The sequence below is a fragment of the Erpetoichthys calabaricus genome, chromosome 18, assembly GCF_900747795.2.
Source record: "Erpetoichthys calabaricus chromosome 18, fErpCal1.3, whole genome shotgun sequence".
NCBI classification, from domain to species: domain Eukaryota; kingdom Metazoa; phylum Chordata; class Cladistia; order Polypteriformes; family Polypteridae; genus Erpetoichthys; species Erpetoichthys calabaricus.
This window is the reverse complement of record NC_041411.2, coordinates 70,621,404-70,646,067: the sequence shown is the minus strand read 5'-3', so window position 1 is coordinate 70,646,067 and position 24,664 is coordinate 70,621,404. Positions and strand designations below refer to the sequence as shown.

Sequence of the window (24,664 nt, the reverse complement as noted above, 5' to 3'; positions counted from 1 at the left end):
ACATCCCACAGATCACCTCCAAAGACCTGCAAGAACATCTTGCTGCTGATGGTGTATCTGTACATCGTTCTACAATTCAGTGCAATTTGCACAAAGAACATCTGTATGGCTGGATGATGAGAAAGAAGCCCTTTCTGCACTCACGCCACAAACAGAGTCGCTTGTTGTATGCCAATGCTCATTTAGACAAGCCAGATTCATTTTGGAACAAAGTACTTTGGACTGATGAGACAAAAATGGAGTTATTTGGTCATAACAAAAAGAGCTTTGCATGGCAGAAGAAGAACACCGCATTCCAAGAAAAACACCTGCTACCTACTGTCAAATTTGGTGGAAGTTCCATCATGCTGTGGGGCTGTGTGGCTAGTTCAGGGACTGGGGCCCTTGTTAAAGTCGAGGGTCAGGTGAATTCAACCCAACATCAACAAATTCTTCAGGATAATATTCAAGCATCAGTCACAAAGTTGAAGTTACGCAGAGGTTGGATATTCCAACAAGACAATGACCCAAAACACAGTTCGAAATCTACAAAGTCATTCATGCAGAGGGAGAAGTACAATGTTCTGGAATGGCCGTCACAGTCCCCTGACTTGAATATCATTGGAAATCTATGGGATGATTTGAAGCAGGCTGTCCATCAAATTTAACTGAACTGGAGAGATTTTGTATGGAAGAATGGTCAACAATACCTCCATCTAGAATCAAGACACTTATCGAAGGCTACAGGAGGACAGCGTCTAGAGGCTGTTAGATTTGCAAAAGGAGGCTCAACTTAGTATTGATGTCATATCTCTGTTGGGGTACCCAGATTTATGCACCTGTCTAATTTTGTTATGATGCATACTGCATATTTTCTGTTAATCCAATAAACGTAATGTCACTGCTGAAATACTACTGTTTCCGTAAGGCATGTCATATATTAAAAGGAAGTTGCTACTTTGAAAGCTCAGCCAATGAGAAACAAAAATCCAAAGAATTAAGAGGGGTTCCCAAACTTTTTCATATGACTGTAGATGTACGTCTGATGATTGACATGGCAATGACACAAAGATAATTTCATCATCAGGCTAATGAAACCCCTGTGGGAGCACTTGAGTCCTTTGAATCGGAGCATCATTATGGATGCTTCCCTCATCATACTAGATGATGCTTCTCTTATTTTCATATGACTGTAAATATTAAAAATTTTGAAAATGAAGTATTAAAAATTAGTTTAAAAAGAAGCAATGTGTTCAAAGAAGAAGTTTTAATAAAACTTTTGAGAGTTACGGTTATTTGTAACTTGATTCCAATAGAAATACGTGCTGGGTCTCTAAAGACCCTAGGTATGTAATTGTGTTTGTTGAAAGTCCTGTGTATATAAAGTTTAGAAAAGTCTGTGAGAGTTGGTGAGTGATGATATGGTCTTCATGGTTAAGAGAATACCTATTAATGTATTAGAAAGGAAAATGAAACAATAATTTGTGAATAGATCTGGAGAATAGCACAGTGGTTAGATGTTAGGAAAAAAACTTTCTGTATGAATTAGAAAAGTGCTTCTGACTGTAGCCGCCTCTTTAACTATGACATTCTGTATCATTTGTACCCAGCACATCCCATAGCAATGACAAATCAGAACAGGGATTCTCCTTAGTCTCCTTTTTGGTTTCTTCTTGACAACAATGAGATCAGAAAGACATGAAATGGAGACGTTTTCTTTTCTATCATGCCTCTCAGATTTTTTTCCTCTTGAGTTGGAACAGAAATCTCAGCAAAGTCACACACGTGCCTCAGATTTTACAAATACTTTCTTAATATTTTTGCAATTTGAAAGTATTTTCATTATGTACTCAGTAATATATGATGAAATGTATGTATAGCTGTTTGTTGTAATAAAACACTTGACTATGATTACAAAAACTATAGACCTTGCTTATGAATATTACCATTAGTTGGTCTAATTTCTATTGCTGTGCTCCAATTAGATTACAGTCATGTTAGAAGAAAAGATATGCAGTATGACATTAGACTTCAAGCCCTGAGGTTACATGTTTAAATCCCACTTCTGACACCATTTAACTATTGACAAGTCACTTCCTCTGCCTTTGCAACAATTAGAAAAACAAAAGAAATGCAACCAATCATATCTCAGATCTTGTAAGTCACCTTAGATAAAGGCATCGGTCTAATAATAAGTAAAAAAATATGAAGTCCTGAAAGAGATTAATACAAGACCAGAAAGAGATATCACAAAATATACAGTAATCCCTCGCTATATCGCGCTTCGCCTTTTGCGGCTTCACTCCATCGCAGATTTTATATGTAAGCATATTTAAATATATATCGCGGATTTTTTGCTGGTTCGCGGATTTCTGCGGACAATGGGTCTTTTAATTTCTGGTACATGCTTTCTCAGTTGGTTTGCCCAGTTGATTTCATACAAGGGACGCTATTGGCAGATGGCTGAGAAGCTACCCAACTTACTTTTCTGTCTCTCTTGCGCTGACTTTCTCTGATCCTGACGTAGGGGGATTGAGCAGGGGGGCTGTTTGCACACCTAGACGATACGGACGCTCGTCTAAAAATGCTGAAAGATTATCTTCACGTTGCTATCTTTTGTGCAGCTGCTTCCTGAAATGACATGCTGCACAGTGCTTTGCATACTTAAAAGCTCGAAGGGCACGTATTGATTTGTGCTTGAAAACAAACTCTGTCTCTCTCTATCTCTCTCTGCTCCTGACGGAGGGGGTGTGAGCTGCCGCCTTCAACAGCTTTGTACCGGCGGTGCTTCGCATACTTAAAAGCCAAACAGCCCTATTGATTTGTTTGCTTTTCTCTATCTCTGTGACTTTATCTGCTCCTGACGCTCACTCCTTTGAAGAGGAAAATATGTTTGCATTCTTTTAATTGTGAGACGGAACTGTCATCTCTGTCTTGTCATGGAGCACAGTTTAAACTTTTGAAAAAGAGACAAATGTTTGTTTGCACTGTTTGAATAACGTTCCTGTGTCTCTACAACCTCCTGTGTTTCTCCGCAAATCTATGATCCAAGCATGACAATATAAAAATAACTATATAAACATATGGTTTCTACTTCGCAGATTTTCTTATTTCGCGGGTGGCTCTTACTGTAATATGCTTTTCAAACAAGATTCTCAATTTTGACATCTTTCACCTCACTTGCATCTCGTGTCTCCTTTTTGTCTAAAGCTCTTTCTTTTAAGGAATTTTAGAAGAAACATACTGTATGTGACAAAGTTCATTCTTAAATGAAACATAAATGAGAATCTCTTTATATTCTTCTGAGCCGTCAAAAATCAGTCTTTGAGCAGTAACATTTTCTCATGGGATTACCAAGGAAATGACATATAGGAATGTACATATAAGAAGTTCCCCTTTAGATATAGATGTTTGCCAAATCTGTTTTACTATTTTTGGGACATTTAGATATATAAAAGATGCAGGTGTGCTAAGGTTTATACCATTTATCTGTATGCTGATTGGTGCAGACTGACGTGCTCCTTAACTCTAATACGCAAATGAACCCGATTTATTTAAGAGCATTGCTTTGTTGTACTGTGCAGTCTTTTCATGCTGAACTGGCCGGTGCACATGACAGACTCCCTCGAGGACATCCATTTTGGATTCATTACTAATGGTGAGCTTGACTATTTCGACAAATTTCTCTGAAATTATTGCTGAGTCTTAATGAAGCCAGCAGCATCATGGGTTCATACATAAGTTTCTCCTCATTTCTACATGGTTTTATTTTTTACTGGATACTTTGATTTTTCTCCCACGTCTCAAACACATGCGGTTTAGATTGACTGGCGATTCCTTACTGGCCCTGTGTGAAGGTGCTCATGAGGGGGCTCTGTGGTGGACTGACACTCCGTGCAGTGTTGGCTCCTGTCTTGTACCCAATGCTGCCAAGATAAGCTCCAATCCTGTGACTCTGAATTGGATTACACTGTGTAATTTAAAGAAACAGCCACCAGTATGAGATGTTACATTGCTAAATATACTAAACTTAGAATTTAGGCCGCAGCGTATTTCTTTTTTTGGCTTTTCTGCAGCCCTTTTTTCAACATCCCTGTTAAGTTCAATGGCCACTACCCATGTTACGTGAATGGGTGGCTCTTATCAGAATACAAATTATTTTCCTAAAATGTCTCAGCTGGAAAATCTTCTTCTTTTAAACAGTATGCCAAAGAGACAGCATTGACTATTGTGTTTAAGGCTACCCTAAGGGAGAATCCTTTAAATGCCTTGGCTACTGACTTATTTACTTTCACATTTCTTTTCTTAAATGGTATAGTGAATACATGCATGCGTGGGAACGCCAATTAAAAGCCTTCTGCTCTTATTTGCTGTGGATGCTCAGTAGTTTAATCAAAATCCTACTACCACTCGATTTCAGTGGGTTAGATGGCGGCAGAAAAAAAACAAATGTGACAAGGTCATCTTGATGGTCTAAATTAGAAGACGGCTTTGTTTCAATGTGGGTTTTGTTCATGAAGGCCCGATGCACAGGGAGCAAGAAATCAAAGCAGAGGAGATGGGAAATGCCCTCATTACACAGGGTGCTGCTGATGACAGAACTCTTTGTGCCCATCTGGGCGGTCTCATGACTGGCATTCTGTTCCCAATTTGATCTGAGATTCTGTCTGAGAAAACAGAGACAGGACGCCAGACTTGGTGGGTGCTTTGTTCACCAGACAAAGCTTGTGATCCAGACAGCCGTCCTTAACTGCTATACGGCGGCCATTTGGATTCATTATAATGGAATATGCTGTAAATTTTAAAATGGTCATAAGTATGCCAGTGAATGACTGAAATACTGGCCAGTGATAGTTCTTCCCTTGATCCCAGTACTCCTGGGATAGCTTCTGGCCTCCAGATCCTGGAATCTGATATTGATAATCCTAAACGGCTTTGTTAATGAGTAACTAGATATCTGTTTGACCCCGTTAACAATCCATCCTTACTGTAAGCATACCTTTTCAAATTTCAAATTGTATTCATTTCAGTCCAGCTTTAGCGGGTGCCACATGTACTACTGGCCTTTTCTTAGTTTGCCAGTCCTTAATGTATACCTGAGGAAATGGGATGCTGTGGGTTTGTCATATAATGGGGAATGGCGCCTTTAAGGGGGAGACACAGCGCAGATAGGACTGTTGGTCTAATGGGGATTTAACCCGGAAAGAGAAAAAGAGAGAGAGACATTGGCCGGTGAAGCGAGGAGAAACAGTGTGTTAGCACAGAATTTCTACAATGGAAGCCACCATCTGGAACATGGATTTGTTTCTTCAGGATTACAATTGAGACGCATCTCAGAAGATGACTTTTTTTTTAATTTGTTCTGGTGCAACCAATAATAACTACAGGTGGATAAAATTGATGTGCCACACCATGAAGTTATGGGAAAGAGTAGTGGAAGCTCGGTTAAGAAGTGAGGTGATGATTAGTGAGCAGCAGTATGGTTTCATGCCAAGAAAGAGCACCACAGATGCGATGTTTGCTCTGAGGATGTTGATGGAGAAGTTTAGAGAGAAGGCCAGAAGGAGTTGCATTGCGTTTTTGTGGACCTGGAGAAAGCATATGAGAGGGTGACAAGAGAGGAGCTGTGGTATTGTTTGAGGAAGTCGGGAGTGGCAGAGAAGTACGTAAGAGTTGTACAGGATATGTACGAGGGAAGTGTGACCGTGGTGAGGTCTGCGGTGGGAGTGATGGAGGTGGGATTACATTCTGGATCGGCTCTGAGCCCTTTCTTATTTGCAATGGTGATGGACAGGTTGACAGACAAGATTAGACAGGAGTCCCCGTGGACTATGATGTTTGCTGATGACATTGTGATCTGTAGCAAGAGTAGGGAGCAGGTTGAGCAGACCCTGGAGAGGTGGAGATATGCTCTAGAGAGGAGAGGAATGAAGGTCAGTAGGACCACCAAGACAGAATACATGTGTGAATGAGAGGGAGGTCAGTGGAATGGTGAGGATGCAGGGAGTAGAGCTGGTGAAGGTGGATGAGTTTAAATACTTGGGATCAACAGTACAGAGTAATGGGGATTGTGGAAGAGAGGTGAAAAAGAGAGTGCAGGCAGGGTGGAATGGGTGGAGAAGAGTGTCAGGAGTGATTTGTGACAGACAGATATCAGCAAGAGTGAAAGAGAAGGTCTACAGGACAGTAGTGAGACCACCTATGTTATATGGGTTGGAGACGGTGGCACTGACCAGAAAGCAGGAGACAGAGCTGGAGGTGGCAGAGTTAAAGATGCTAAGATTTGCATTGGGTGTGACGAGGATGGACAGGATTAGAAATGAGGACATTAGAGGGTCAGCTCAGGTTGGACGGTTGGGAGACAAAGTCAGAGAGGCGAGATTGCGTTGGTTTGGACATGTGCAGAGGAGGGATGCTGGGTATATTGGAAGAAGGATGTTAAGGAGAGAGCTGCCAGGCTAGAGGAGAAGAGGAAGGCCTAATGCAGGTGATGGGTGTAACAGAACAAGATGCAGAGGACAGAAAGATCTGGAAGAAGATGATCCACTGTTGCAACTCCTAAGAGGAGCAGCTCAAAGAAGAAGAAGAGTTCTGGTGCAACCAAATAATTGATTGGTAGGACTGAATGTTATTAGTATTGGCATCGGCTAGCTATGTTTGCCGTTTTGCTTCTGGCATTTCATCGTCCTCGAGCAACTTTAAGGACAGTAAAATCAGACTGTGGTGTTTGTGGGAAACGGGTTAATATAGCGATTACATCTCGCAACATAATTTGTTAACTTCTTTTTTTTTATTAATTTTAATTAATAGCAAATAATAATCCATACAATCAAATCAAAACTTAACAAAACCCAAATTCAACCTCCACCGAACGAACAAATCTTTGAAGCAGCAAGGAGTATCCTTTTCTTCAATATAGAAGATTATTCTAAAATGTTATTTATTAAATCCTGCCATATTTTTAAAACGTTTTGAACAGATCCTCTGTGTAATAATTAGATTTTTTTCCAATTTCAGATAGTATAGGGCATCACTTAGCCACTGACTTAAAGGTGGTGGGCCGGGATTGTTACAGTTGAGCAAGATAAGTCCACGTGCTAGTCGTGAGGTAAAGGCCATTACAGTTTGTTTGTCCTTCTCCACTTTAAGCCCATCTGGGACTCAACCAAACACAGCTGTTAATGGGTCAGGAGTGATGGTGGCACTAAGGCTGCTTGCTTGGCGATCAAAGATTTGTGTTATGTGACTCAGTGAGTTTGGAGCTCGATTGCAATGTTCACAGGTTGAATCTTACCCTGGGAACATTGTGGATAGTTTAAATCGAGATAAATGTGCTCGAGTGAAGATTTTAAGTTGAATATGGAGCTGCAGTGTATTCTGTAATTTTCTTCAGGATTACAATTGAGACGCGTCTCAGAAGATTAATTTTTTTGTATTTATTCTGGTTCAACCAACTTATTGACTGGTAGGAGTGAACGTTATTAGTATTGGCATCAGCTGGCTGTGTGTTCTGTTTTGCTTACAGCATTTCCTTGTCATCTAACAACTTTAAGGACAGTAAAGCCATACTGTGGTGTTTGAGGGAAACAGGTTAGCTATAGCGATTACATCTCTCACCCTGATTTGTTAATTTCTGATGTTGTTCTAGTAATGAATTTGTTGTGTGGGGGGTTAATGTCTAAAGTATTTGTCTTGTCTATAAATATGTAAATATACTTTTTAATTTTCGTTTTCTCGAGATCTCGATAAAATTAGTCTGCTATCTCGGGGAAACAATTTAAAAAAATAACGACATTGCACATCCTCTCTCGGCTTCCGTACGTTTAACTAAATTTTTGCAGCTGTCATTTTTGGTAAAGAGTTCTTTCTCTAGATGGCACCGTGCTGTGGCGGTTATCAATTTTGCCTCCCAGATCCTGTACCCATTTAGCACATTTGTTCTTTTATTTTATTTCGCCTTATACAATTTCTTGTATTAGGAATTTGTTAGTTTTCGCATACCTCTTGGGGTCAGAGTGCAGGGTCAGCCATTGTACAGCGCCCCTGGAGCAGTTACAGGTTAAGGGTCTTGCTCAAGGGCCCAGCAGAGTAGGATCTCTTTTGGCAGTGACGGGGATTCGAACCGGCAACCTTCGGGATACTGGCGCAGATCCTTAGCCTCAGATCCACCACTCCGCCCTGACATTTGCCCCATGTCTGCACTGGTCTTTCTCCCACATTCTCAAAGCCATGCTGCTGATGACTCTAAACTGGTTCCAGTTGTCTGTGTGTCCCCCACAATGGACTGGTGCCCTGTTGCTACCCAGTGCTGCTAGAATAGACTCCAGCTCCCCATGACACTGAACTGAATTAAGAGGTTTTGAGAATGCATTTAAGTTATTTGTATATTTTGAATTTGCAGAAAAAACAGTACTCTTAAAAATCCCAGCTTCTTAGACAGTGCAATGGTTGTTTCCAAAGAAGTCTGCTGAAGTCTGTACGCTTGTAGTTGGCACTGTTGCCACACTGTCCTGGAAGGGGTTAAACAATACACATGACATCATTTAAATGACATCAATGAATCGCAGCATTCACTCCAGTGACATTTTTCCTATCTCGTTATCTGATCTCCAGTCTGCTAATTAAAAAGAAAATGAGACGTAGACAGTGAAAAAAATAAAAAGTATAATAATAATAATAATAATCAGATACAGACGCCTCCCACAATAAAAGGGTTTTTACACAATGAACATTGTGAGAATTCCACAGGGTTAGAGAATGCAAAGCCTATGAAGTACATCAAAACAAAATCCATCCATTGTCCCTCTCTCAACAGAGGTGGACTCTGAGAAGACAGCAATTAGGAACCGGCTGACTGGAACTCCTGCCAAACTCCGATTTAGTTTCAGTGGGTTACTGATGTAATGCAATTGTGATCCACGTTAAGAAACAGAAAAGCAAAAGAAAGAAAAAAAAAAGATCAGTCAGCTTCATTTTCATGTTACTTATCTGACCAAAGACCAAGCCATTTTGCAGAATGTTTGGTGGCACTGAGTCACCGGCTGACAAGTCGCGTGTGCTTTAAATTAACTTTTTTTCCTTTGTCAATCTTTGATATTCACTTCTTTCCAATGTGCAGAACACAAAGGTAATGTGACGTGTTCTGGTTAAATATAAAAAGAAATAGAGGAAATCTTATTTGAAGTATTTCTAGTTTTACTGTAGTGAGAATTTAAGCAAAATGACCCCTGTTATTGGCTAACTAGAAAGATTACAATATGCAAGCTTTCGAGGCAACTCAGGTCCCTTCTTCAGGAGTGATGTTAATACAGAAACTGGAGTTCCCGGTGCTTATATAGACACCAGGACAGATACAGTATAGGAATACCTTTAAGTGGGACATCTTAGATGTGAAAAATTAATAGACCTCTCCAGGCTAAGATTCATTTAGCTAGAGAGGAGAACAATGTCTAGTCAAGATCTTTGGATAAGATAGATAACTGTCCAACAAAGTCTTTGGAAGTTTCTGATGAGGATTTCAATACAATGTGGATCTGTACTCAGGTTGTCTGTGTCAGTCCGAGAGACGCAAACAATCCTCATATCTGGCCATAAGACCCGTGTCTCTATTTAAACCATGTTGTAATGTGTTTCATTTTAGCATCAGTTTGACTTCCAATTCTTTTTTCTCTTGCTGTGTTCTGAAGTGGCCCACAAGCCCTGTGACTTTAAAGTCCCTTTCACAGTGTCCATGGCTGTTGAAGTGGGCTGCTACAAGAAGAACATCTCTGTTGCCATAAATTAATGTGGAGGCACCTGTGTAAATTCATTCTCTGGCAGAGTGTTTGTCCAGTTTCTCTCACATAGAGTGCAGTGTTGGGACATTTCATGCCAAGAATTAGGTAGTTCGCCAATAAAAGGTGCCATTTTTACTTAACTTCTCACTACATCCATAATGGCTAACATGGTACTACACCTGTGAAATAAATAGCCTTGACACGCAGAAAAAATGGTTTGGGACAGCCACCCATATACTTCAGGCCTGGCTGCAAAAAGGCAAAATAGGTTGCACAGATGTGTACAGAATTCAGTCCAACTTAGAACTGAGGAAACATGGGAAGTGGTCTGGGTTTTAAGGCAGGGAACTGGAAGTGATGTTAGGGTGGCCAGACCCGGAAGTGACATAATCATGGCTGGAATTTCCCAGGTTTGGTCTGCAGGGATAACAAAGAAAGGGTTAGTGCACCCCGCCACCCCCTGACCTGGCATGGAATTACCTTCATTTGGTCCTTTTAGCTGCCTCCCATGCGCATGTGTGTGGCACACCCTAGTACTGCAGAGATAGCTTAACTGTAGAAATATACGTAGTGATTGTCATTTTGAAAGTATCTCCATGTAACCCTGGGTGTGTATGTGATCTGTGGTGAACTGGCACCAAATGAAGGGTTGGTACCAGCTGGGCACCTAGAAAAGTTCAGCTCCCGGGACACATTGAATGGAGTGAGAGTTTCAAATGGAGGTGGGCAGCTCATTCCAGTGGGCCAGGACCTACTGTTGAAAAGAGTCTGGACTGGGATTTGCTACGAGGAGGGGGCATCACCAGATGCAGTTCATCAGTGGATCTGAGTGCTTGAGAAGGAGCATAGGACCTCACAAGTGTCTCCACATATATAGAGGTGCAGACCCACTGGCTACTCTGTAGGCAAGCATGAAGGCTTTGAATTTAATGTAGTGATTGGAAGAGATGAGTGACAATGTGCCTGATTGTCTACTTGAGCAGCAGATGTACTGCTACATTTTGACTCACCTGTAGCGGCTGGGAGACAAATGCCAGTGCCCCTGCCAGCAGAGAGTTGCAGCAGTCCAGCCGTGACAAGCCCAGAGCCTGCACCAGGAGTTGTTCTGCATGCTCTGTCAGATATGGTCTGATCTTGCTGTTGTTGTTTACAGTGAAACTGCAAGACAGAGAGATAGCTACAGTACTGGTCAGTGAAGGACAGCTGGTCATCCAAGGTTGAGTACGGACTTGGTGGGTGTTAGAGATAATGAGCCAAGATGAACAGAAATGGTGGTGCCGATTAGACGGACAAGCTGAGATAATTACCGAGTTTCATGGATGGCCTGCCTGCTTTAGATAGATAGATAGATAGATAGATACTTTAGGTAGACACTGTAAACAGATGTGCCATACAGAGTGAATCTGCAAGACCAAGAGACTGTAGATTCCATAGCACCATGGTCCATGAAGGACGGCATGTCACCAATCCCCACCGCAAGGTTGCAAACTGACTGTTAGTGATAATGAGCCAAGCTGAACAGAGATAAAAAGATGCGTTGGGTTAACAAGAAGGTCTGTTTTTGCCAGGTTTGAGCTGTAGATGGTGTTCCTTCATCTAGGTTGCAATATCAGTGCAGAGATTGTTTGTGGGAAACGGGCTTGCTTTTCAACATTACTTCCTTTATTTAAGTCTGATAACATACTTAAAATATATTAGTATAGAGTTGTAAACACTAGTGTTAGCTAGTTTTCTTCAAATAACAGCTCAGATCACTACTGAGATTTCCCCTTGGGATTAATAAAGTATCTATCTATCTATCTATCTATCTATCTATCTATCTATCTATCTATCTATCTATCTATCTATCTATCTATCTATCTATCTATCTATCTACAGCAATGGTTTCAATGGGCATTCTTTCAGATCTGATGAAGCATGCGAATGGTTTGGTTGAATAAGACAAATGCTGAAAAAATAAGGACCTTCCTGGGCTTATAAAGGCTCTGGTCATTTGCATAATTTGGCTGTAAAACACACACACACTTCTACACCAATCAGGATCAAGGAAACAAATTAACAGGATGTTTTGTATGGATAGAAAGGCACCAAAATATTTGGATAGATTAAAAGTCTTTGGTAGAACATCATACTCTTGAATAGGAACTTCTTATATATTAATACTTCTGTTAATAAAAGAGTTATGTGATTGTATTGTCTCTATGGTACTTGTGCTAGAAGTGATGGGCCCATAAAGTCTTGGTTTAAAAGAAAACCGTAAAGAAAATGTCCCCTTGCATCTAATATAGTATCATTAGTGTAATGCAATGCATGTTAGCAATTATGGTTTGTCATAAAAGCATCTATGATGTCTGTCAGCCTGTTCCAGTGTAGGTTGCTGATTACAGTCTCTTGTGTCGTCAGACTCTCAGTCTTTCACTGGCCAAACATGACAACTGCCACAGAAGGTAGAAGAAGAAAAGTTTGAGAAATTGAATGTACAGACCTTTTGGTATAAAGCCTTTCATATCTGTGTCTGACTTTGTGCCCTTTGCCTTTCATCATCTACAGCAACGTTTCTCAACCTTTCTAGTGTCACAACCTACGATTTTCCCATGTAAGTGTCTGCGTGATACCACCAAGAGGGAATCGAGACACGACTGAGAGAATGGTGGGTTGGTCCCCTCTTGGTAAATCGAGTACGATTAGTCAGAGTGGTGGGGTTTAATCATCACAATGGGGGTCCTATCTATCTATCTATCTATCTATCTATTGTGGCACGCGGCTGGGGGTGGTACCCAGCCGGGATGCCTAAAAGGACCGGAGGAGGGCTTACGCCTCCTCCAGACCACGAGGGGACGACCACCCTGGTGGCTATGGGGACCAGGGGCCTGCCAGGGGGTGCCCCGATGCCTACAGAGCCCTGGACCTCAGCACTTCCGCCACACTATCTATCTATCTATCTATCTATCTATCTATCTATCTATCTATCTATCTATCTATCTATCTATCTATCTATCTATCTATCTATCTATCTATCTATCTATCTATCTATCTATCTATCTATCTATCTAATCCTGCCTACTATACTAAGGTATCTATCTATCTATCTATCTATCTATCTATCTATCTATCTATCTATCTATCTATCTATCTATCTATCTATCTTTGCCGAGTGCAGGAATGATAGGGCTCCAGAACAAAATCTGGGGCGCCAACCAGGTCGTCCTGTTTAATATTTAAATACAAACAAAGAAATGGAATCTTAGACCTTGTGTTTGGGCTGTTAAAGGCTGTCGAAAATAGACTTGGCTTCTAGGGTCGGTCTGCTCAGGAGCTCCATCCAGCGGATTACTCTTGCCAAATTGAAGCCTCCTACCAGGAAGCAGGGGATTTTACAGACAGTGAAGCGGAAGGGGTGTAGTCAGTTGTCCTCACTGAGCAGTTTCTTGGCACTGCTTGGAGAGAAGGAGATGACAATGTTAGCAGCAGTGCCCCCTCTGGTCCTGGCAGGTTATTACTCTGATGTGCCTGCATGACACTATCCGTCTAGCTGCAGTATGTTTCATCAATCCTCATATACAGTATCTGTCTATGTTATTATATAGCATGTTTCATATATATCTATCTCTCTTCTATCCTTTTCTTATGTAATATAATATCTTGCATTATCTACATGTCCATCACTTTTATATATAGTGTTTTGTGCCAGTCGTTCACCCTAATTTCTATGTGTATTTGTTCTGATTGAAGGCCTCTCCCAAAGTCTGTAAGTAAACTAATTAATGGCACACTTTGGGCTGTCCCACAAGTAAAACAGCGTACTGCGTTTTTATACTTTATACGTGTATAACAACAACAACAACAACATTTATTTCTATAGCACATTTTCATATAAATGATGTAGCTCAAAGTGCTTTAGATGAAGAAAGAGAAAAAAGACAAAATGTTATAGTATAATAATAATATAGTTATTTTAAGTTTATTTAATGTTTTTAGAATTAAAATATTAAAATGTTCATGCAATGTTTATAAATAGTCCTGTGGCCTCAATGCCAAGTTCTATGTCACTATGCATTTTAACTGCCCATGATAACAATGTACAAATGACATTATATTGTGAAGTTGACTCCATAAAATTTAATGATTGCTAATTATTGAGGTTAGCTTTAGATTGTAAAGTCTTTATGTGAATAAAAGAATTTTCTGTGCCTGGATACACTACTGTAACTTATACTTGACTGAGTGTTCATCTCTCCGCTGAGCCTTCTATTATTATACTGCAGGCATTTGTCGCCATCTTGTGGGCACATTACACAGTTACCGCTCACTGCTTGCTTTCTTCAAGGGATTTTGCTTAGAAGAACAGAGAGCACTGAGGTGGGCCTGTGCCCTGTGCCCTATGACTGCTGGCATAGACTCCAGCCACCCTCTGACAACTGGCCTGTTAAACTGGGTTAGGAAAATGGATGGATGGATGGATGAGAAGAGAGCAGAGCCACTCTATTGATCTCTGCTTTCTGTGATGAGTAAAACAATGTGATCTACTGCCTTGCAGTTAGGAGACCCGGGTTCGCTTCCCTGGTCCTCCCTGGATGGAGTTTGCATGTTCTCCCTGTGTCTGCGTGGGTTTCCTGCCATAGTCCAAAGACATGCAGCAGGTTAGGTGCATTGGTGATCCTAAATTGTCCCGTGTGTGTGCAGTTGTCCCGTGTGTGTGCTTGGTGTATGTGTGTGTGTGTGTGTGTGTGTGTGCGTGCGCACCTTACAGTGGGCTGGCGACCTGCCTGGGGTTTGTTTCCTGCCTTGTGCCCTGTGTTGGCTGGCAATTGCTCCAGCAGACCCTCGTGCCCCTGTAGTTAGGATATAGCGGGTAGGATAATAGATGGATGGATGTGATCTACAAAATGCTCCCAGAAAATGTCACACTTAGTACTTCATACAAGTATTTTATTTTGCATCTTTTAAATAATTTGAAAAAATAAATTTAGCAGCAAAATCAAAAGAAGGAAATTAAGAATAACCCTGTAAAGGTTAAACCGTCCATATTGATTCACCCATCCATTTTTAGAGCCTGTTAAATCCTTGGAGATTCCCTGAAGCGTGTTGTCCAATGCAGAATTTTACTTGGGATCAGTAGATTACACTGACGAATTAGGGATAGAGTTACATGTAGATCACGTCCTTCACTTTTCAACTTAATATATTTGATGTATGACTAGGTGACTTTCTCTGAGACTGTTGGCTACAGAGTGTGAAATGACTAGAAGACATTTTAACAGGTCAGGAGGAGGTGGACAAAACTGCAAAGAGGAGTGGAGGAGGCAGTGACCAATGAGAAAGGGAAGAAAAGACTTGTGGTATTGTGTTTGTGCATCTTTGTACTTGTGGCTGTGGTGGGGAATGCTTAGTTTAAAGAGTTTCCCCACAATAAAAGATTCTTTGTGCCCTTTAATTTGTGTCCTGTTGTGTTGGGGCACTGGAGCACCCCCTGGTGGCCACTATATATATATATATATATATATATATATATATATATATATATATATATATATATATATATATATTCATGGCATTCGTAGTCTGAATCACAATCTGATTGTATGGGTGGTTACCTACCAGGTAACGCTTGTGGTTGGTCAGCAAGTCGGCTAATATCCGCCACGTGCCCTCTTTCAGTTGCGAGAAGCAGATCATAGAATGGTTGAAATAGTTTACTGTCAAATAATGCAAAGAGTAAGCGACAATCAGATTGTGATTCAGACTATGAATGCCGTGAATGTAATTACCCCGATCTACATGCTGTGAAATGAACAAACCACACGCTGTGGCGCAACGTTAGGGGCTTTGCCTCTAGCGCTGACGTCTGAGGTTCGATTCCCGAGAGGGAGTGCAGTAGAGTGTGTACGCCTGAAGAGCCCAGAATTAGGGCAAAACACGTGTCGCGTACTCTTTGCATTATTTGACAGCAAACTATTTCAACCATTCTATGATCTGCTTCTCACAACTGAAGGCACCGTGGCGGATGTTAGCCGACTTGCTGACCAACCACAAGCATTACCTGGTAGGTAACCACCCATACAATCAGATTGTGATTCAGACTACGAATGCCGTGAATGTAATTACCCTGATCTACATGCTGTGAAATGAACGAACCACACGCCGTGGCGCAACGTTAGGGGCTTCGCCTCTAGCGCTGACGTCTGAGGTTCGATTCCCGTAAGGGAGTGCAGTGAGTGTGTACGCCTGTTGAGCCCAGAATTAGGGCGAAACACGTGTCGCGTACTCTTTGCATTATTTGACAGTAAACTATTTCAACCATATATATATATATATATATATATATATATATATATATATATATATTGTGACAGGCGACCGGGTTTCATGCCCGGCCGGGATGCCCCTTCTACATATGCTCCGGGGGAGCAGCTATGGACATCTCACTACCTTTCCCGGGACGCTTGGTGGCAGCCTCCCTGGCTGACGATGGTCCCTCAGTTTCCCACAGGGTTTCATGGGAGATGGAGTTCTCCACAACCCTGTGGGGAGCTGGAGTGGCCACCAGGGGGTGCTGTATGGAGCCAGGAACCCACCTGGACATCTCTGCAGCCCCACCCAGAAGTGCAATTAGCCACAGGTGATCAAGCACCTGGAGCACTTCCGGGTTGGCTATTAAAAGGGCCAGCATCCACCACTCAGAAGCCAGAATCGGGAGGAAGAGGACGAGGTTGCCTGGGAGGAGTGGTGGTGCCAAGGAGAGAAAAAGTGTTGTTGGTGCTGTATTAAATGCTTGTGGGACTGTGTTGTGGCTGGAGGGATTACGGGGAAGACGTGCCCCTCCCGCTGAAGAGAAATAAGAAGACTGTTTATTTTACACGTGCCTCTGAGTAAGTCTGTGCCGGGTCAGGCGCTATATAATGACATATTACAATATATATATAGATATATACACATAAATGCTTCCATTCGTACAACCTTCGGGCAAGAAGCCCTCCAATGTATTAGACGATGGGGAACTTCGGCAATCCATGAAGCACACAGCAATGTAATGTGTTGCCTTTGATTCTTGTAAGTCTAAGCATTATCCTCTGATGAAGACCCCTGGCAGGGGTTGAAAGCTCAGGAATAAAAACTACTTTATGATACGTGATTAATTTTTTCTCCCTTTGTGGATCTCCAGCTGCAAATATGCAAACCGTATCACAGACCTTCTCTTCAATATATATATATATATATTATATATATATATATATTATATAGTAACAGACAGCTGGCTGCTCAACACGGCCAGGATGTCCCGGATATGGAAGGATGGGGGAAGGCAGTTTTTTTAGGGCACAGACTCCCCCAAGACGCTAGATGGCAGCTTCCCTGCTTTACAGTGGTGTCCCGGTTTCCCACAGGGCATCCTCGGAGTTGGAGTTCGCTATCTCAGCACTGTGGGTGCTGCCAAGGGGTGCTATAAATTTACAAGAGACAAGGTTTCTTACCCAACCTGGAAGTGCTGGCAGGCCATGTAACCGGAAGCTCAGAAGTACTTTTGGGTTGGCCAATATAAAAGGACGGAAGGACCTCAGAGAAGCGAGGAGGTGGACAATGCTTGCTGGGAGGTGTGGAGGAGAAAAGAGAAAGAAAAGGGAATAGTTTATGTGCCATGTAATTCTTAATTACTTGTGGCTGTGGTGGTGGAGAGCACTGTAAAGGAAGAAAAAAGAATAAAACGTGTTCTTGGTGTTTTTACCTGGCGTCTGTCTGTTGGGTTTGAGGAGCAACAGTGCCCTCTAGTGTTCACAATATATATTATATATACTGTATACTGCTCAAAAAAAATTAAAGGACCACTTTTTAATCCGAGTATAGCATCAAGTCAATGAATCTTCTTTGCTATTGATCTGGTCAGTTCAGTAGCAGAGGGGGTTGTTCATCAGTTTCAGCTGCTTTGGTGCACTAGAGGGGCAACAATGAGACGACCCCAAAACAGGAATGAATGGTCACTGACATTTTTCCCTCCTCATCTGTTTTGTCATTCGTTTTGCCAGGCATATCAATACGTGTCGTGTCGTGGCCTGAAGGTTTGCTGTGTCTCCCAGTACAGTCTCAAGGGCATGGAGGAGATTCCAGGAGACAGGCAGTTACTCTAGGAGAGCTGGACGGGGCTGTAGAAGGTCGTTAACCCATCAGCAGGACCACTATCTGCTCCTTTGGACTAGGAGGAACAGGATGAACACTGCCAGAGCCTACAAAGGGACTTCCTGCAGACCACTGGTGTGAATGTCTCCGACCAAACAATCAGAAACAGACTTCATGAGGGTAGCCTGAGGGCCCAACGTCCTTTAGTTGGCACCGTGGAGCTCGATTGGCATTTGTCATTGAATACCAGAATTGCCAGGTCTACCACTTGCGCCCTGTGCTTTTCACAGATGAGAGCAGGTTCACACTGAGCACATGTGACAGACGTGAAAGGGTCTTGAGAAGCCGTGGAGAACATTATGCTGCCTGTGACATCGTTCAGCATGACCGGTTTGGTGGTGGGTCAGTGATGGTATATCTGAGGAGACATATCCATGGAGGGACACACAGACCTCTACAGGCTAAACCAGGGGTAGGCAACGTCGGTCCTGGAGTGCCACAGTATGTGCAGGTTTTTGTTCCAACCCAGTTCCTTAACGAGAACTCAATTATTGCTGATGAAGCACATATTGCTTAAGTGACATTTTAATGCTTCATTTTAGTGGTCTCGCTTGTTAAGGTTCTCCAACCTTAATTGCTTATTTCAATCTTAAACTGCTGCATTCAGTGTTTTAATTGCTCCTTATTAGCAATAAGATGTAAAAGACAAAGCAGCCAGCAGTTCTCCAGCTAGCTTTTTTCCAATTACATCTGTGTGTGTTCATCATGCACGGTTTGATTTAATAAAACACTTAATAGAAAAATGTGACAGACTGAAAATGATCTGTTTTAGGCTTCAAATCATTTGGATGATATCCTTGGAAAGGAAAAATATCTACGATATAAAAGCCTTACATTGCACAGACTAACAAGCCATAAAATTAAATAAGGTCTGAGATTGGCAATGATTGGTTTCTAATTAAGCAATTGGGTTGGAATGAAAACCTGTAGCCACTGCGGCTCACCAGGACCGACATTGCCTACCCCTGTTTTACATCTTATTGCTAATAAGGAGCAATTAAAACACTGAATGCAGCAGTTTAAGATTGAAATAAGCAATTAAGGTTGGAGAACCTTAACAAGCGAGACCACTAAAATGAAGCATTAAAATGTCACTTAAGCAATATGTGCTTCATCAGCAATAATTGAGTTCTCGTTAAGGAACTGGGTTGGAACAAAAACCTGCACATACTGTGGCACTCCAGGACCGACGTTGCCTACCCCTGGGCTAAACAACGGCACCTTGACTGTCATTAGGTATCGGGATGAAATCCTTGGACCCATCATCAGACCCTGTGCTGGTGCAGTGGCTCCTGGGTTCCTCCTGGTGCATGACAATGCCCAGCCTCATGTGGCGAGAGTATGCAGGCAGTTCCTGGAGGATGAAGGAATTGATACCATTGACAGCCCCCCTCGCTCACTCGCCTGACCTCAACTCTGAGTATGATTTGGAGCTGCTGAAAAATGGACTCGCCTGCCTGCTGCATCATTTTTTCCCTTTGATTTTCGGGGTGTCTTTGAATTCAGCCCTCTGTCGGTTGATCATTTTCATTTCCAGCAAATGATATGCCGTCCTTTCATTCCTAACACATCACCCAGTCCATATCACTAGAGATATCCAGCAGGATTTTTTTTTTCCACTTTGAGATCTGATGTGTTTTTAAAGTGTTCCTTAAATTTGTTTGAGCAGTTTCTCTCTCTCTCTCTATATATATATATATATACAGTATACTGTATATACACACACACAAATACATATGTATGTATGTAATTATGTGTAAGTAGTAAATATTGACAACTGTATTTAAGTATGGAGTGTGTACTGTTGAATTATTTCTCTCCTCTTCTCTTCTCCGCAGGTGCTGGTGAGTCAGGGAAGAGCACCATTGTCAAACAGATGAAGTAAGTGAGATGTGAAATAAAATTCTACATACTGATTGTGAATTTCCCCTTGGGATTAATAAAGTATCTATCTATCTATCTATCTATCTATCTATCTATCTATCTATCTATCTATCTATCTATCTATCTATCTGATTCCTGTTGTGTAAAACTTAAAAATAAATAAATAAATAAGAAAAATGACTGAATGGGGCATCACTTAAAAATCATTAGAAACTACTTGAGGGAAACATGCACGGCTTCATTAAATGCGCAGTCATTGTGGACGATTTAAATGTTTCAAGAGCTGTTACACACACACTCTAGACACAATGTTAATTGCTTTAAAAAGCTGTGTGAAAAAGTACATTCATTCTTCTGTCTCCTCGCAAAATTAAACATACAGTATAGTAAGCTTGCCAAGCTGAATAAGACTGAGACTCAATAAGAGAGGCATCGTCTAGTATGATGAGGGAAGCGTCCATAATGATGCTCCGATTCAAAGGACTCAAGTGCTCCCACAGCGGCTTCATCAGCCTGATGATGAAATTATCTTTGTGTCATTGCCATGTCAATCATCAGACGTACATCTACAGTCATATGAAAAAGTTTGGGGACCCCTCTTAATTCTTTGGAGTTTTGTTTTTCATTGGCTGAGCTTTCAAAGTAGCAACTTCCTTTTAATATCTGACATGCCTTATGGACACAGTAGGATTGGAGCAGTGACATTAAGTTTATTGGATTAACGGAAAATATGCAATATGCATCATCACAAAATTAGACAGTTGCATAAATTTGGGCACCCCAACAGAGATATGACATCAATACTTAGTTGAGCCTCCTTTTGCAAATCTAACAGCCTCTAGACGCTGTCCTCCTATAGGCTCTGCGCTGGCAATTGGAAGGTTGCCGGTTTGATTCCCGTAAATGCCAATAGGGACTCTGCTCTGTTGGGCCCTTGAGCAAGGCCCTTAACCTGCAATTGCTAAGCACTTTGAGTAGTGAGAAAAGCGCTATATAAATGCAAAGAATTACAGCCTTTGATAAGTGACTGGATTCTGGATGGAGGTATTGTTGACCATTCTTCCATGCAAAATCTCTTCAGTTCAGTTCAATTTGATGGCTGCCGAGTATGGACAGCCTGTTTCAAATCATCCCATAGATTTTCGATGATATTCAAGTCAGGGGACTGTGACGGCCATTCCAGAACATTGTACTTCTCCCTCTGCATGAATGCCTTTGTAGATTTCGAACTGTGTTTTGGGTCATTGTCTTGTTGGAATATCCAACCCCTGCGTAACTTCAACTTTGTGAGTGATGCTTGAACATTATCCTGAAGAAGTTGTTGATACTGGGTTGAATTCATCCGACTCTCGACTTTAACAAGGACCCCAGTCCCTGAACTAGACACACAGCCCCACAGCATGATGGAACCTCCACCTAATTTGACAGTAGGTAGCAGGTGTTTTTCTTGGAATGCGGTGTTCTTCTTCAGCCATGTAAAGCGTTTTTTGTTTTGACCAATTAACTCAATTTTTGTCTCATCAGTCCAAAGCACTTTGTTCCAAAATGAATCTGGCTTGTCTAAATGAGCATTGGCATACAACAAGCGACTCTGTTTGTGGTGTGAGTGCAGAAAGGGCTTCTTTCTCATCACCCTGCCATACAGATGTTCTTTGTGTAAATTGCACTGAATTGTAGAACGATGTACAGATACACCATCTGCAGCAAGATGTTCTTGTAGGTCTTTGGAGGTGATCTGTGGGTTGTCTGTAACCATTCTCACAATCCTGCACATATGCCGCTCCTGTATTTTTCTTGGCCTGCCAGACCTGCTGGGTTTAACAGCAACTGTGCCTGTGGCCTTCCATTTCCTGATTCCATTCCTTACAGTTGAAACTGACAGTTTAAACCTCTGAGATAGCTTTGTGTAGCCTTCCCTTAAACCAGGAGACTCAACAATCTTTGTTTTCAGATCTTTGGAGAGTTGCTTTGAGGATCCCATGCTGTCACTCTTCAGAGGAGAGTCAAAGGGAAGGAAGCACAACTTGTAATTGACCACCTTAAATACCTTTATATCTCATGATGGGACACACCTGTCTATGAAGTTCAAGGCTTAATGAGCTCATCCAACCAATTTGGTGTTCCAAGTAATCAGCATTGAGCAGTGACAGGCATTCAAATCAGCACAATGACAAGGGGACCCACATTTGTGCACAGCCAGTTTTTCACATTTGATTTAATTTCATACAACTAAATACTGCGTCACTAAAAATTTTTGTTTGGAAAACACCGCAGTGCTCAGATGTATGTGAAAGACAGACCACTGTTATCTTTTTTGTTGAGAGTCAATTATTATGCAGGCTGAGCGGAGTTCCCAAACTTTTTCATATGACTGTAAACCTAGCAGCAGGCACAGCTCCATGTTAATTCATAAGATTCATTTATTCAGTTTCTTTGCCCACTTATCTAGAGTTGGCTCATGGGGAGTTAAGGCCTGCCCCAGCAAGCAGCAGGCACAAGGGGTGAACAATCCCTGAGCAGACCACCAGCCCATCACAGGAGCTGAACACACAAACACATACATTCATATGAGGGGACAATATAGCACCATCTGTTTCCCAGATCTTCTTGTCTTTGCACTGTGAGAGGAAATCCATGTTTTAAGAAAGCCCCCCAGCCAGTTAAACTCATAACGATTTTCTGGAAGTGTCCCAGCCTGTTGGAAGTCTTATTTCTATCAACATTTAAACAAACTTTGCATGTATATAAAGCTTGCTATGCTACCCATCTAAGATGGGTTCAGATCTAAGTACTCAAAGTAGACCTCAGTGTTAACATTTGCAGTGCACCATCTACTGGAATGCATTTTGTAATGCATGTGGAAATAAAATGCATTGCATTTGTCATTCCAATAGATGGAGGTGCCATCTGTTGGATTAACAAATGCAATGCATACAGTATATCCCTGTTTTATGCTATTTGGTATGAAATGTTTGTGATGTGTCATCTGTTGGATTGACAACTGCAATGAATATGTCTGTTATATGCTATTTGGTATGGAATTTAGGAAAGCAGCGTCAACGTTTGTGATCTGTTGGAATGACAGAGACATAGTAACAGGAGAGACACAGAGATACTTATTATTTATTAAGGTAGATGAGCCTGGCTTTTCACCACCATCAGGTTTGAAAAATGCTTTGTTACAATTATATATGCAGACCATAGCAAGGCACCAGCCATTTCTTCAGCAGACACAATATAGCTGTGTTCAAGGAAACATGAAAACATTAAGCAGGAGAATTTATAGATAATGCTAGAATAAGAATTTTCCACTTAGATTACCAAGGCAAAGGAAAATGTCCATCCTGAGAAAGAAAGGGATAAGCAGAACTCTCATCACTAGACCACCATATACTGTATACAGGCTCTCTCAATGGCACATTGTCGTGACCTCGCTGTTAAGTTGCCCTGACTGTTAAAATAATACAATCTTATATTTAAAAAATCAGATATGCTAAGTGTATAGAAAATACAATACAAAAGGAAGAACACAAAATTTGAAGGACAAAGCTGCCGGCTGGCATAACCAACTATGAATTCATCTAAGAGGTTTTGAACTATGCAGCAGACCATCCAGCATCTGTTTTTACATTGTAAAGAGTACTAAATGTTTAGAAATTATTACAGGTCCTTTCTTTCTCTTGTTTTCCTTCATATTCAACTTTTTATAGACACTGTAAGAAGATAGATAGATAGATAGATAGATAGATAGATAGATAGATAGATAGATAGATATGAAAGGCACTATATACTAGATAGATAGATAGGAGTGAAAGGCACTATATACTAGATAGATAGATAGATAGATATGAAAGGCACTATATACTAGATAGATAGATAGATAGATAGATAGATAGATAGATAGATAGATAGATAGATAGATAGATAGATAGATAGATAGATAGATAGATAAATAGATAGGAGTGAAAGGCACTATATACTAGATAGATAGATAGATAGATAGATAGATAGATAGATAGATAGATAGATAGATAGATAGATAGATAGATAGATATGAAAGACACTATATACCAGATAGATAGATAGATTGATAGATAGATAGGAGTGAAAGGCACTATATACTAGATAGATAGATAGATAGATAGATAGATAGATAGATAGATAGATAGATAGATAGATAGATAGATAGATAGATAGATAGATAGATAGATAGATAGATAGATAGATAGGAGTGAAAGGCACTATATACTAGATAGATAGATAGATATGAAAGGCACTATATACTAGATAGATAGATAGATAGATAGATAGATAGATAGATAGATAGATAGATAGATAGATAGATAGATAGGAGTGAAAGGCACTATATACTAGATAGATAGATAGATAGATAGATAGATAGATAGATAGATAGATAGATAGATAGATAGATATGAAAGGCACTATATAATAGATAGATAGATATGAAAGGCACTATATACTAGATAGATAGATAGATAGATAGATAGATAGATAGATAGATAGATAGATAGATAGATAGATAGATAGAAGTTTTAATATAGTAGGCAGGAATAGATAGATAGATATGAAAGGCACTATATAATAGATAGATAGATAGATAGATAGGAGTGAAAGGCACTATATGATAGATAGATAGATAGATAGGAGTGAAAGGCACTATATACTAGATAGATAGATAGGAGTGAAAGGCACTATATACTAGATAGATAGATAGATAGATAGATAGATAGATAGATAGATAGATAGATAGATAGATAGATAGATAGATAGATAGATAGATAGATAGATAGATAGATAGATAGGAGTGAAAGGCACTATATACTAGATAGATA

General features: G+C 40.8%; 1 protein-coding gene across 1 annotated transcript in view; it reads left to right on the top strand.

Moving 5' to 3' along the window:
- Positions 1 to 24,664, top strand: part of gnat1 (guanine nucleotide binding protein (G protein), alpha transducing activity polypeptide 1) — a 66,710-nt gene that overhangs the window by 24,450 nt on the left and 17,596 nt on the right. The window contains exon 2 of the mRNA XM_028824095.2: positions 19,766 to 19,808. Within this exon, the coding sequence (XP_028679928.1) occupies positions 19,766 to 19,808 (43 nt within the window). The remainder of the gene's footprint in view (positions 1 to 19,765; positions 19,809 to 24,664) is intronic.